Below are 14,670 nucleotides of genomic sequence, written 5' to 3'. Positions count from 1 at the left end.
CGGAAGCGGTGAATAATCGTTTGGACCTTTCGCCTGGAATCTCGAGTAACGAAGGAACAAATTTTATTTCTGAATTTTCATATCTTCACTGATTATATCGAGGGTATTGCGTAACTCATACATTTTAAATTGCCCGTGATCTTAACTGCGGGCATTTTTCATAAAGAAAAATTCTCTTCCAGTGAGAGCAAAGTTGTAAAAAAAAATTCTGGAAATTATGTATCTTGGAAAATTAGAAGAAAATTATTCGTTATAAAAATATAAACATTATATTCAGTATCTGATCTAATTTTTCAATTTATTGATATTCCTTCAGAAAGTAGCCTATTCTATAATAACCAAGCTATATATTACCGTATTTTACGCATATCTTCGACCGCACACAAATGCCGCTTAGATACAAGCCAGTTTTAGATCGAAATCTATTTCACGAGTGGCATCCGCGAGTACAATCGGTTGTTTCTTTGCACTTACATGTATCGCATGTAGGTACGACCGAACTAGCTGGAGTAGAAAATTTAAAGATCAGAGCTATGTGCGAGCGGCTGCGCAGCAATAGTAATACAAGCGAGCGCGCGCGTTATTATCGCGAGCTCGGCGATCTTGTTTGCGCGCTGCGCTCCCGGGCACACTCGCGCCTTTTACGCACATGGACTTTTAATGGGGGGTGGGTGTTTGTGAGTTACCGAAGAGGATATCTCTGAATATGGCTGATAGGTGTATACATTTTAAATCTTTTGAAAGGGCATAACAACGCCGCCACCACAAGTCGGACTTATTTTCCGTAGTGCTAGCGAGCTGCGGAGTTGGTCCTTTTTTGCTGCGGATGATTCTTGCGCGCCACATATGTACGCGAGAATTTTTGCGCTCTGCCAAGGTACTCGTGAACCATAGCGTTAGCCTGCTCATTGAATTCTAGCCGCTTGTAAGCACAATGATGTGCGAATTGTAGCAGCATCGCAGTAGCGGAAAAACTGCTTCCTCTTTGTGGTCGAGTTAGTTTGTCTGTGCGCGCGGTCGGACCAGCTAGTACACATCCCGAGCACGTCCAAGATGCACACACTTCGTGGTGAAAGATGTGATGCAACATTAATGACCGTTTTTGGTCTGACTTTGATGTGTGCTGGATGCTCGGTCGGACGCGCGATAATATCTCGGTCGCGCAGGATGTGCGAGGTAGTACAGTTATACACGCAAACTCATGCTTGATGAGCTTGAATTGTTTGTGCGGTTATCACTCGTTGAACCCAACTCCGGGAGTGATTATTTTGGTGTATGTTATCATTGTTTATGAAAAAACAATGCACACTATGTTTAGTAGTTGAACTGTAAATTTACGTGTACATTCAAATGTTATATGATTAAACGTACTTGATGATTATGCCGATTTTTTTGAATTAAAAAAGAAAAAAAACTGATGTAATGTGGCATTATCATTTCTAATCGTTAATTGCGCGATTGTTTCTCGAAATTGCAAATAAGATCATAATATAGATACAGACGCGCTTTATGTTTATTTTTTTATGTACGTGACAAAAAATTGGCTACCGGTTCAATTAGTGAATTGTCTCGAAGTCAATCAATCGCGAAGATCGCACTTACGATTCGCGAAACTTGAAAACCCATACACTGCTCTCTAAATTTTATTATTATTGATGATCGCAGATATAGCGTGCACGAGAGAACACTTAATTTTACTTATCGTGGCAGTCGAGAAACACGCGAAGCGCTTTAGCGCCTTATCAATGACGGCCGCACACAATACAGCGTGCAGCTACAAATATTAGCGAAATATTACGTGATGAGTGCTTGCGTATGTCACTCCCACTTTTTTCCCCCTGCAACAAGTGATTCATCACAGCTGCTGTTTTCTATATAACAACTCGAACTGAATCAAAAACATCAGTTACAGATCTACTCTCTGTAAGCCGACTTCTGCCTCGTACGTGTATTTTGTTTTTTATACTCGTTCAAGTGCCCGTGAAATTGTTCTAATCGACAGCCAAAATGTCCAAGATTATTTTATTACTCGCACTGTTAGTGGCTGTGGCCGCCGCTACGCCACAATATCCACCTAATATCATCGATTTCTGGAGACAACAAATTTTGGAAGAAGCGACTGAAAAACCAGTAGAAAAAACGTGCAGTCCTTGGAAAGGTCCAGTAAGTATACAATTTATGCGAATTGATTTTTTATTCTTCACCCAAAGTAGAATTGACACACTGTAATAAAAATTTTTTTTGTTTAGTGCCACAGTTACGACGATTGCTGCCGCAATTTGCTTTGCTTGTCTTATGCTGCCAAGTGCGTACCGAAATTTGGTCTTCAGATTCCCGGACAAGACACGAGGCCATTGGGGCCTGGACCATACCCCCCATACCAGGGTTAAGAAAAGTTTAATGTTTTTAAGTCGTGTTCCTAATAATTTTGTGATAGCTCGAAGCGTGCATACATTTATACAGATTGTTTTTACAATAAAATCATTCCAGAAAATTATTGCCTCTTTTTTGTATTACATAATTATTATTAAAGTAAAAAAAAAATGTTAGCCACAACGTACGAGTAAATCAAGCAAGTAGAACTTTTCTAGCGCGCGAAAAGTTGTGTTTGAGTGTGCAAAAGCCTGCAAGTACCATTAGAAAAATGCGAAGACTGCATTGGCGCATACTTGGAAAAATAATCTCGGCGATGGTCGGTATACTCACTTGTATCCTTGGAGCGAGTTATATAGTGCGCGCACCACGTTACATTATTACCAGCGCCGAGACTTGGAAACTATTTGGAGAAAATGTGATACTGTGCGCGAATCGTAGAAGCGAACCACAGGCCCCAGGAGAAGAGCAGAGCAGCAGATTAAAATTCGCTTGCTTGTGGGCTTATCTTCTTTTTCTTTGGATGTGCACATGTGTATAATATATAAAATCATAGTTGCGGTGGATAACTTCCGCGAATACGAGGTTGGTTGGTTCGCAGTACGGGGAGGCGAGAGACTGTACGGTATTACTCTGCGCGCGCTCGGCAAGTGTTGAGTAATTTTTATACTTTGGCTACTGTTAAACGAGCATTGGATTATTATATATGTGCATGTATACATTCTGTTATTTACGGTGTGCATCTCTTACCTACTGGAAATTATTTAAAAAGTAAACGAGCTCTTTAGTATTAACTAAAATTGCCCCAAGGCTACGTAGTAATACAGGAGCTTACTTTTTTCATCTTTGGTTCCTTCGTGCATACCAATATACTTTTTCCAGAACAATTTTTTCAAACGATGCGATCGGTTATTGACGTTCATAGATTATATGTTAAGTGTCGGTGTGCAGAAAATGATGTGTGTGTAAAAGAGAAACTATACTGAAAATTGTAAACTTTAATATTTTTAAACAAAAACTTTGACACTCTTGCGTCATCAATTTTATCTCATGTAGAGTCAATACTATAAATTTAATTATTTACGAAATGTTCAGTATGCACATATTTAACTTTTCGAGTTTTCTCAAAACTTGTCATAAAAGCTTTCACAAGATAATTTGATAGCCGCACGTAAAAGTGCGATGAAAAATGGAAGATTCAATAACTTTGGAAGCTCGAGCAATTTTATGGGCGATATTTTTCGTATGATTTGATTGAAATTACTTAGGAGAGCGTGTAAAAAGTACGGAAATTAATTAAAATCACGCCTGAATGACCATTAGGCTCTCGCAAACACACAATACCCTGAGCACTGCATAGATTTTGAAAAATTGCCACATTGAATCCCAGGCTAGTTCATCCATTTTCAAGAGCAAAGAATCACAAAATCCATTATAAATTATACAGACGAACGCACCGTTTGGCGTGTATGTATACGCTCGTCGGCATAATATACATCATTCAAATAGAGAGCAAGGTATACGCACTGGCCGAGTGAAAGAGAGAGTTAAAGAGCGCATCCTGTCTCAATTGCAAAGCTCCCGGGCCGCCTTTGCCGTGGCGAATGAATAGCCTTATGCGCGCGAGCTCGCGCATTTATACGGCTCCCGACGTATAGCTGGGCCACGCGCGCACCGACACACAAATACAACACACTAGCGAGCCTATAGCCGTATACTTACACACTCGCTTATGCGTACGTTAACATGTATGCGTATATGAGTGCAGTTCTCGAGTTACTACCTGTTAGTCTGTGTGAAGCATTAAGTAAGTTATTAAGATCGTAATCTTATACATCGCGACTCTGACTCTTTTTCTCGTGGTCTCTCAAGGTGTGAGTAAAACTTGTGGATTTCTTTAGAGTCCAAACCGATACATTTTTCACGGGCGAGCAGTAATTTAGCTCATTGACAAGCATCGAGTCGCAATTTGTGCCGTTTAAAGCGCGAGACTAGCAAATATTATAGCTTTTCTCTCTTGGACTAATGAAGGTGTCCTGTTTGCCGGAGATTATCTGAGTTCTAAAACGTGCTCGATGCATTAAAGGAATGCGTGTAAGCTCTGCTTGTTGCTGGATACGTCTGCACACATTTAATATCAGTATCAAATACATTTATGTATTATATACGTGTACGTACATTATGAGGGTAATAGTGTGAGTGCAGCTTACGCTGCATGTGCAGCTAGTTCATTGCTGATTCCTCTGCGTATATGTATTTACGGTTGTGAATTATTTATAAGTCTATTATTTCTCTGTGTATATACGCATTGAACTTTAGATACATAATGAAACATAAATGCTAATGCCGTGGCAACGCAGCTTTTGTACATATATATATAATTCGCGAGCGCATACGGGGAACTATGAGCGCGCGCGTAGCTTTACGTGCTATCATTGTGAGCATCGAAAAAGAAAAACGCATATAAAAATAATTGGCAATCGTTGAATAGGCGAGAAATTTGATTTTGTATCGCACGTGTTTTTGCCTCCGCTCTGGTTGAAAAAAACAAGCGCAAATGTTGTCGTCAACATTGCCTTTCAGATACCTCTGTGTGCGTGTGGCTCTCTCTCTCTCTCTCTTTCCGACTTTAGAACTGTATAAGTTGGAAAAAATGGCCTGGCATTTGCGAGTGCGCGAGAATGCACTCGATAAACAACACAGTGCAAAGTCGCAGTGCATAGCTCGATTCAAAAGCAATTCCGGATTAACACCTATATCCGCGTTCGCGTTTCCGTTATAGCATGCCCAAAGCTTTGTTGGGAATATATATTTGTCTCGTGCTACGCACGCGATATACATCCATGCATTTACGAGTTTGCACTGGAATATTGACGATCTACATTCAATAACTCGACTCGACGAAGCTATACCAACAGTGGAACTAACATCGTCCAGTTTAAATCTGGTTTAATGTGCTTTTGGCTTAGCTAAAATTAGAAAATTAACTTTTACACAGTATTTGGATAACCGATTTCTTAAAAAAACATCCAATGCTCGTTGCATCGGCAATAATTGAAACAAGCGTCAATTAGGTAACTAAGGTCGAGTATCAATAAAGCCCGAAAACACACTTCAGTCTTCTCTTCTCGGATGTATAACATTGTTTGTAATCTGTGTTTATTAAATTCACCTCTTGTCGTCCTCTATGATAATCAGTGTCTTACGAGTGCACCTCACCCAATTTATTCAAGGCAACGCTGGAAAGCTAATATTAACCCGCGGCGGCTCATAATTCAGAGAATCTCGAGTGCGTATCGGATTTGTCAGAAAGAAACGATGTTTACTTGCATTGCAGTTTCAAAATCAAGTAATGCGCCTCTTAATTGATCACGTATTACACATGTATAGAGAGTCAAAGCATCGTAACGATCAGCTGTCTAAGCCAAGTCGTACAATCGTGCATACAAATGAACTCTCGAAAAGATATACTGGCAGCGCGCGAAAATCAATAAGGAAGCATCACGATTACCAATCAATCATAATAATCCGTCATGCTCATTGATTAGATATTGCGCGCATAATGTAATAACGGAGTCGTAGCTAGGCATGTATATATAATACACACGTGTTTGCTGGCACGGCGCACAAGCGGTATGTACGGTCTGGCGGCTTACGTATCGAGGAATATAGACACACGGGGTAGATGCAAGCAGAAATGAGCGATGAGCTCAATCATTGATCGAAGACCGTCATAATATCGGCTAAAATGCCGGGCGTGCATAATCGTTAAATAATACAATCAATATATCCTCGGTGTACACAGAAACCAATGCATCGAGTAGTGTGGCGTGTGGATGCAGGTCTGGATCGCGCACGAAGCCGCCGCCGCGCTACCGCCGATGCATATGATGAAGCATCACGTATATTCCATTAGGCCATTCATATATAAGATCGTCTCGCGCGCAGCGATGGTGGCCGGCCGGGCGCGTGCAATCGAAATAAACTGCCTGATACTTCCGTTTGATTTACTCTCCTAGGAGCAATTGGCCTGGATGGGCTATGTACGGCATCTCTCTCTCTTTATACCGCCACGTTGCACTGGCAAAATACATATCTAACGCATCCTAAAGTCCGTGAGGATATAAATTCAGCCCGGCGCTTTCGCCTCGGCTGTATATACGTATATCTGCTCTCCGTCTCTCTTTCTCCCTCACGAGAGCGCACTCTAATGGCCGGATTACGCGCGTAAATATAGATTACGATGCCGCGTCGAGCTTCGCGCATGGTACTGCTGCTGTGTATATGCGCGCTTGGTAGCTGCCTGCTAGTATACTGGAGCTCCGCAACACACGGCAACCCATGTGCTGCTTTGCAGCCTGCACCGAGAGATGAATCGCGTAACAAGCCAAGTACCGAGCTGAACTTTTTTCTGGATTATTACGTACGCCGTACGCTTGAAAAATGTTTGCACTTATATAGACGCGCAGGGGGCCCCTAGAATATGACTGCTCTGAGTATGTGTATATATAGTCTTTGCGCGTATATACTTACACTATCGATGCTATGGCATTACGTCGAGCTGCAAAGCATAAATCTTATGTACGACCAACGACATGTTTGAAATATAATAAGCGTTAACACGCCGATAGACAATGCTTTGTTTTCGCTGCACAAAACTCCTGGCTGCACAGTAGACTATTCGAAAAATCCGATCGCTCCTGTTGCCGCTGTATATGCCGTGCCATAATTCTTTTGTGTTATTATGTATAAATGAGTATTACTAAATATCGCTTCATAGTGTTGATAATGGGGTCTTTCATTTGACAGCTTTTGCCAATTTTTTAACGCTGATAAAAATTCTGTAATTTTGTAAAAGACTATCAAACTCGATACTAGTTGTACACACTAAATCATTTAGTACAAAGTCTTAAAAGCTATAGTGGAAAATTCAACATTTTAAATTAAAGTTTTCCATTTAACTTTCTAGCTTGAAATAAAACAATTTTTTTTTCCAAACAACACAGCTGAATGAAACTTTTAATTTTTAATACTCTATACGAATTCCAATTTCCCATCAAAAGATTGAAACATCAAAAGTATCGATCAGGTTCATTTTATAGAAATAGTATCAGTGTATTGAAATTTAATTATTGTTACGTGTTGGGTAACACAGTAATTAAGTAAAAGTTTTAAAAATTCTTGAATATCACCATTGAATAACTCGATACTATAAAATTCACATTTTACCTGTTTGTTCATGACCTGAAGCAAGTTTAAATTTCGCCAATATAACAGCTCTGAAACAATACTTTACACAAAAGCTTTTTCCATGTAACGATTTTTTGCATTTTGTCTAAAGGAACAAAAGTCGGAGGGATGGAAAAAAAATTATGGTTTTTTTTGCACTTCGACCGAGTTTTTGAGCGAGCCAAAGCTGTTATAAATCTTTCAGAACGCACCACGTGATAACCGCGCCGTTGCATTATTCAAAGTTATATTAAAGCTGACTCCTCTACTCGCTGTAGCTGAAGTAGCTGCGCGCAACGTACGCGCGCAGTAGTAGGTGCATACACGCATTATCGCGCTGATGTTTTGAAAATTCGCTCGGTGTAGGGGATATTAACTTTTATATACTTTGACCCGGATATTTGGAGCGCGAACTTGGCTCGCGCGCGAGATATATTCCGTTCTCGCACCTTTTTTAGCTCGAGAGGATCACTTGGCTGCATTTACAGGGTACAAGCGTACGGTGAAAAATAAGCGCGCGATGACCTCGAAAATAATAATGTAAGCCCCCTTTTTCCCCCGTGCATGTGCACATAACGTAGCGTGAACGCGCGTGTGTGAGATGGAGCAAAATGCAGAGCTCGAACGTGCAAATGCTTAACACACAATCGTGTCGAATCATGTACAATGCGGAATATACAATATGGACTGGAGCCCGTGCGCGGCTCTATCTCAAAGCGGCAAGAATCTCGAGGCTCGCTTTTTTCTTCGCGCCGAACTGAGCGCGAGCGGCTGCAGCAAAAAAAAGCGCACCCGCGAAACAATGGATTTTATACTCTCGTGCGCAACGCCTGCCGCACTCGGCTCGGATAGAACTCCTCCGCGCGCGGCGAGAACGCCGAGTTCCATTAGCCAAAGTAAGATGCATTATGTGCTGCGCGAAACGATTCCGAGCGCGCCAATGCCTACGTATACTGCATACAAGATAGGTATATATCGTGCAGGCGCGCACGCAGCAGATGAGCGAGACACACTCGTTTCCCGGAAAACGTCGACAGCCGGAATCGAGAGACGCATTATAGAGCTACTCATCGATATTCAATTTCCGCGTTAGAGCTGCGCTGCACAAACCGCTGGCAGTACAACATGCAACGGTGCGCCATTGCCGCGTATCGATCCCGAGCATTCATTTTATACATATATATGTAATGTGCATGTGTATATCCCGCGCCCGGTGCCCTCTAATCGAATGTGTGATTTTGTCAATTCGGAGCGGTACGCGGGCCGAAACTACGCGAATCTATAAACTTATATGCATATGCATACGCGAGAGCGCTCGAGTAATTTTGCGCGATATTCGACGTTACATCGGGCGCGTTTACTCGCAAATGAGGCGGTTCGGAAGTCAACTTTGTAATCGAAATTTCATCTTCGATCTGGAATATATGGCAATTTCCCGCGGCAGCGCGCAAACCGTTACAAAGTTGTGCGTTGAGCCGAATGAGCTTCTGTTTACAGCGCGAGAAATCTCGTGGCCCTGTGATCAAATCGGCTGAGCTAACGCGGGAATTAAAATTGACAAGTCTCGCGGCTTCGGTGGCTCATAAATTTCGATGCACCTCGAGGAAATAAACGAGGCCGAAAAGGCAGCTCGCTGATATTCTAAATACCGTGCACGATTTCGCAGCTAGCATAAGCCGGGCCTTCTTCGATCGGCACTTTCGTGACTTTTTATCGTTGGCAAACAATTGCGGCGCCATGACTCGCGTCCGATACACCTCTGGCCTTCTGTATACGTGTGTATAGCTACGCTATCTCGATCCAAGTAACGTTCGGGCTATCTCGCAGGATCCATCGAAATGCCTGCGCTATTCCGTACGGAGCACGGCTCGTTTTCAGCAATGCGCGCGATCGTTGCCCAGGATGCGCGTCTACGGGCTAAGCGCGCGGATGCGTATGTACGAGCCGCCGATAATGCATACATTGTGTCTATGTATGTGCGGTGCATTCGAGAGGGTATATACTTAGTAGTCGGGCACGCACGCACCGTAAATCTTTTCGAGCGCGCGCCAGCAATTTGACAGTATATATAGCGCGCCGTGTATAGGATATTGCCGCGCGAATCCGTTACGTGCGAGCCGCGCTCGGTGACGGACTTATGAGATACGGCCCCGCACGCTGCACTCGAGCACATTTATATATTATAATGTACATATGCAGCCAAGTAGGTTATTTATCCACGTACGAGCGTAGGCTTTATCGAGGACCGAGTACGAGAGAAAGAGAAAATGATGATGGGAATACGCTGTATATTGTTACAAGCGTAGTCCATTAACGATCATCGCACCGGCTCGGGCCGATGATCTCCTTTTGTATGTATCGCGACCCGCTCTACCTCTTTCGCTTTTATACATACTTAAAGCGAGTGTACTCGAAGCCGAGTATCCTCTGCGTGTGAGATCTTTCAGAAGCTCGGCTACCAATAAGGATTACGATTACGTTTAAAGAGAGGAAGCGCTTCGTGCCTGTGTAGACTATACGTGGTCGGCCGAGAGAATATGCGCGGATTAAGATTATTATAAAAACCAACGACGCTATGGTCCATCCGCGCACAATCAGCTGAAGCCTTATCCTATCCAACTGTACGCGTATACGTGCTATGTTTGTGCAGCGAAACATTTAGACCGTAAATCCGGAATGTTATGAATCCTCAGACGGCGAGTAATGCTCTAAACGTGTTCGGTGCCAGTCAACCAAGCGAACGTGTCACTTGTCATATCTCAGACTGATCTTGCGAGTTTCGTCATTTTTTGACTTTATGAAACGATTAATATTCGATAATCTTTTGGCTACTGTCTCGATTTCTATATCCTTTTATTCAGACTTATTAACCAATCGTTTTCTAAAATTTGCATGCAACACTTTTTGTTGGATATAATGTTACAAATTGACAGTAAAATATTCCACTTTACTGACGGAGTTTGTGTTTCGACGCAAACTGCTCGATCGTCGCGAATGTTTTTCATTTCGTTTTTCGGGGTTACCAAACGAAATTACCCCTATCTCTTTTATTTTTTATTTTTTTTAGCCATGCGATTCACGTTCTGGATCAACTCAAAAGAAAAAGAAAGCAGTTCGGAGACAGCGAAGACATACAGACATGCGTATATATATTCTTCGGATGAATTCAGAAGAAATCAAATTTATTTCTCATCTGGGTGGCAGCGCGCGAAGCAATAGGCAAGAGTATATACCGTTCCGAGTGTGCTGCTGCCACTGACTCTGCCGCTGCCACTGCATGTGCGAGCTTGAAACGACGCATAAAGAAATCGAAGCCGAAAGACACTTTCGTCGGACGGAGAACCGGGCGATATGCTCCCTCTTTTCTGGGCAAATATTTGACAGAAAGAGAAAGGAAAAGACAGCGGCACAATGACGAAGCGAGGAGATGGCCGTCGTCTTTTGTTAAGCGCGCATGGCAAATCTGTCTCGGAAAAACGAGCTTTATTGCCCATGCTCCGGACTTTTCCCCCGAGTTGGCTCTTTCCTTCTCACATCAAATAGTCCTCCTCCTATAAAGCGCGTATCTGCTTTCACAAAATTTAAAACTGTTTGTCGAAGGTTAATTATGCATCTTGACTAAATAATATTCGGATTACGGTACTTTATTGAAATAACTGTTACTACGCAGAGTTGAAAATCATCAGCTGAAATAATGTACGCTCTAACGCATGACAAACAAAGCTCTCATAACCGTAACTACGACATTGGCAAATTTTAAAAGTAAAAATAACGTCAAGTCAAGAAAAACCCGGCTCGGGCTCGCTAATGTAAGTCAATACGGCGTGTTCGTAAATATTAAAGCTTCGACTCTCGTGCAATGCGTCGATGATAATATATATCTAGCTTGCATCATCCCCAAATGTGCAAGGAAGAAAGTGCATTGCGATAAAAGCATTTTAGCAATTGGATTTGAAATTAAAGCGTGTACACGTGTACGTGTACGAGTGTATGTGTGGGAGCAGTGCATGCAAGCGGCGCGCAGAAACGGCCCAGGCACTTAACTAATTAAACTCTTGGGACGCGTATACACGCTCGGTGCGCGCCGGCCGCCGATACTGGCGTGCAACCCAGTGCTCGAATTCGTTCGAATCGATCCGGCGGACAAATACGCTCGCGAGTACACACATAGACGTGCTTACTCAGTGTCTTTCTGTGCACTTGATACTTCGAGCTAACGCGCGTCGACGAAAACACGTGTAGCTTTAATTTGAGACTTTTAACTCAGGTGCTTCGTCAAAGTGCTGTATACATACATGTATACTTGGTGGCCACGGGGGGTAGTCGCTATACACTGCGAAACACGCGCGGGCCTCGTTTTCGCCCAAGTGTCATCGTGCCAACTCGATGATAGCCGAGTACGATCGAAAATCGCGCCAAACTAGGCTTCGGCTGACTGTAGGCAGACTTGCTCTGTGGTACATGTACGGTTCGCCCGCTCGCGAAGCTTCTCGAGACTCGAGATCGTTTCTGTCTCTCTGTCGTATTCAAAGAGCTCGAGCTGCACAGAAGCTCTCAAGTCGTAGCAGCAACATCGTCGTCGTCGTCACTTCGCTTGATGCGATTTTAATCGTCGTCTCGGCAGCCGAGCCAAGCCCCTTGAGCTTCGAGTGTTATGCCCCAAAGACCCAGAAACGTATAACTCGAAACAATCAACACTCGCAGCTGCGACAGCTACCTGATATATATCTGCGCGTAGCGAGAACAACCACTTCCAATCCTGTGTACATTGCTCTGGGTATGTATGGCATGGCGTGTTTTTTATCACCTTCACCCTCCCGTGCATACACACATACATGCACATACAGTAGGTTGATGAAAATAAATGAAAAGCTTTTTCGAGAGCTCGTTTCTCTTGTTCATCGCGAGGTAGAATAAAAAAACGAAACAAAATTTACCGAAAGCGCCACAATATGTATAACTATATATATAATGTACATGGTAAGAAATGAAAGAAAAGACCAATCGAATCTCTTTGGTACTATTCCGCAATTACTTCGCTCGTCTTGGAGTGTTTCGTGGCGTTAATGAGCTTTTCTTTCCCCTTGAAACAGCAGCGGCAGCAGCTTTTATGACTTCGGCACGTATATCCGGACAGTCAAAGCTCTCTTTCTCTCTCTCTCTCTCTCTCTCTTACTTTTCTGCTGGCTCCTTACGTATACAGGCTTTTCTTTATTCTCCATCTCCTTCTACCCGCGTCTAACTGGAGCCAAGAAGCTGCTGCTGCTGTTGCTACGATCATTCACTTTGTAGTTTTCTCGCTCGGACGCTTCTATTGCGCACGCCTTTCGAATTGACAGACGTACACGGTTTGCTTTACTTTATTTTTCCACCTTTTTTCAAGTCGTTCTTCGATCTTCTTGCGGACTCGGCACATGCACTGTCTGCTCAATCGTTAACAATTTCCCGAGCTTTCAAGCGTGCGGCGATATGTTTTGTACGCATTAAAACCTCGTCAATCTATTTTCGTCATGCAGGAAAGTAGTTACGACAAAGCAAGTACCTTAATAAATATAAGAATGAACTTTAGTCTGAACAACGAGTAGTACGACTAAATAAAGATGAATTTTAAGGTAAGCTATTTCTCTGCAATGCAGCTCGTTGAGAGGAAGCCTCAGGTGTTTGTCATTCTGCTGCAGCCCGTTTCTTTCGGCAAACAACAAACGCACACAGAATCTTGTCGTGTACTTTTGCCCCGGCTTGCAAGAGAATTTTATTTCGCACCAGACTAAAGTCAGGCTGCGTGAGCTTTTCTAATTGCTTTAATGACTCCGAGCTTGCTGCTCCTTGGGAAATTCTCGGCACACTTTTCCACTCCTCGGCTCCTCTGTAAAGATAACAGGCTGACGACATGTACGCACTGAGAGAGACTTGCGGGCTTTTGAGTCTCCAAGCGTTTCTCTCTCTTTCTATTCCGACTTTTTTCAATCTCGGTACGATGCTTTGATGTAGGCGCGTCACTCTCATGTATGTGTATATATATGGGTCATTCTCCTACTTTTTTAAAAAAGTGTGCGCGGCGGTATTTCAAAAAAATCTGAAAAAAAGATATGTTATTAAACAACATAAAAAAAGACTTTTCCTAAAGTTTCAGCCCGGAAAAAAATTTTTGGAGGTGCCAAGCGACAAATGAGTGTCGAAAAACGTGGTTTTTTTCGCTGTTTTTTGTCGATTTTCGAAAAATTCTACAAAGCGGAGTTTTGACTTTTCAGAGACGTAGTTGGGCTCATTTTTTTCGTCTGAAAAAGTACTTTNCAAGAAAAAAATTTACATTTGAAAATTATTATTTATCTTAAAGTAATGTAAAAGAAAAAGAAATTAATGTTTATGAATTATTTTTAATATTACTGACCAAAGGGCTTTGTTTCAATATAACGTTGTTCTTTCTTTTATTTGTTCATTCTAATAAAAATTCATTAATCCCATATTCGAAAACAATATATCAAACTAGACTTTCGAACAAGAAAAAAATGTACATTTGAAAATTATTATTTATCTTAAAGGAATGTAAAAGAAAAAGAAATTAATGTTTATGAATTAAAAGCAGACAAGTTAGTTATTTAAGTATATAATTACAGATAAATCAAGTGAACGGGTACAATGATCTTTAGTATTTGTCTGTATTCTGTGAAAGATTTTCATCGCTAAAATGAAAATTAAAAAATTCATAATAAAAAAAGAATCGAAAATTAAAGTATAAAGATTGTTGTTCTCAGGCCAGGGAAATTTTTTATCAGAAACCTTTATTATGTCGACTATAGCGTAAACGATTGCTTTCTTTAAGGAAACACACCTGTGTTTATGCCTATAAATGCAAAAGCATCAAAATTAAGGATTAATATTAAAATTTTTCTTTTCGGAAGATAAAATATGTTTTTGCAGGTTTTTGTACGACAAAAAATATGTCTGTGGATCCTATTATTATTAAAATTCATCCAGGATACATATATATTGACTTGTAATTTTTAAGTCCTTGTCAAGATGATTTTGATAATATTTAATCAATATTTAATCAATGACCCTTAGGTC

At 41.7% G+C, this 14,670-nt stretch overlaps 1 protein-coding gene across 1 annotated transcript; it reads left to right on the top strand.

The window, feature by feature from the left end:
- The first annotated feature begins 1,919 nt into the window (after nt 1–1,919).
- LOC111693597 lies at nt 1,920–2,494 on the top strand. Its single transcript, XM_023458580.1, has 2 exons — nt 1,920–2,163; nt 2,250–2,494. Exons 1-2 carry the CDS (start codon nt 2,008–2,010, stop codon nt 2,388–2,390), a joined length of 297 nt encoding a protein of 98 aa, XP_023314348.1. The 5' UTR covers nt 1,920–2,007; the 3' UTR covers nt 2,391–2,494.
- Nucleotides 2,495–14,670: the final 12,176 nt, after the last annotated feature.

This window comes from Trichogramma pretiosum, unplaced genomic scaffold (assembly GCF_000599845.2).
Source record: "Trichogramma pretiosum strain Unisexual culture from Peru unplaced genomic scaffold, Tpre_2.0 scaffold33, whole genome shotgun sequence".
In the NCBI taxonomy this organism is placed as follows: Eukaryota; Metazoa; Arthropoda; class Insecta; order Hymenoptera; family Trichogrammatidae; genus Trichogramma; species Trichogramma pretiosum.
Note: the sequence above shows the minus strand (reverse complement) of the source record. Positions and strands in the feature narration are given on the sequence as shown.

Excerpts from the sequence above, each read along its gene's own strand:
- LOC111693597 (XM_023458580.1), top strand. The coding sequence starts at position 2,008 with ATGTCCAAGATTATTTTATTACTCGCACTGTTAGTGGCTGTGGCCGCC. Across the intron at positions 2,164-2,249 it reads GCAGTCCTTGGAAAGGTCCA|TGCCACAGTTACGACGATTG; the intron begins GTAAGTATACAA and ends TTTTTTGTTTAG.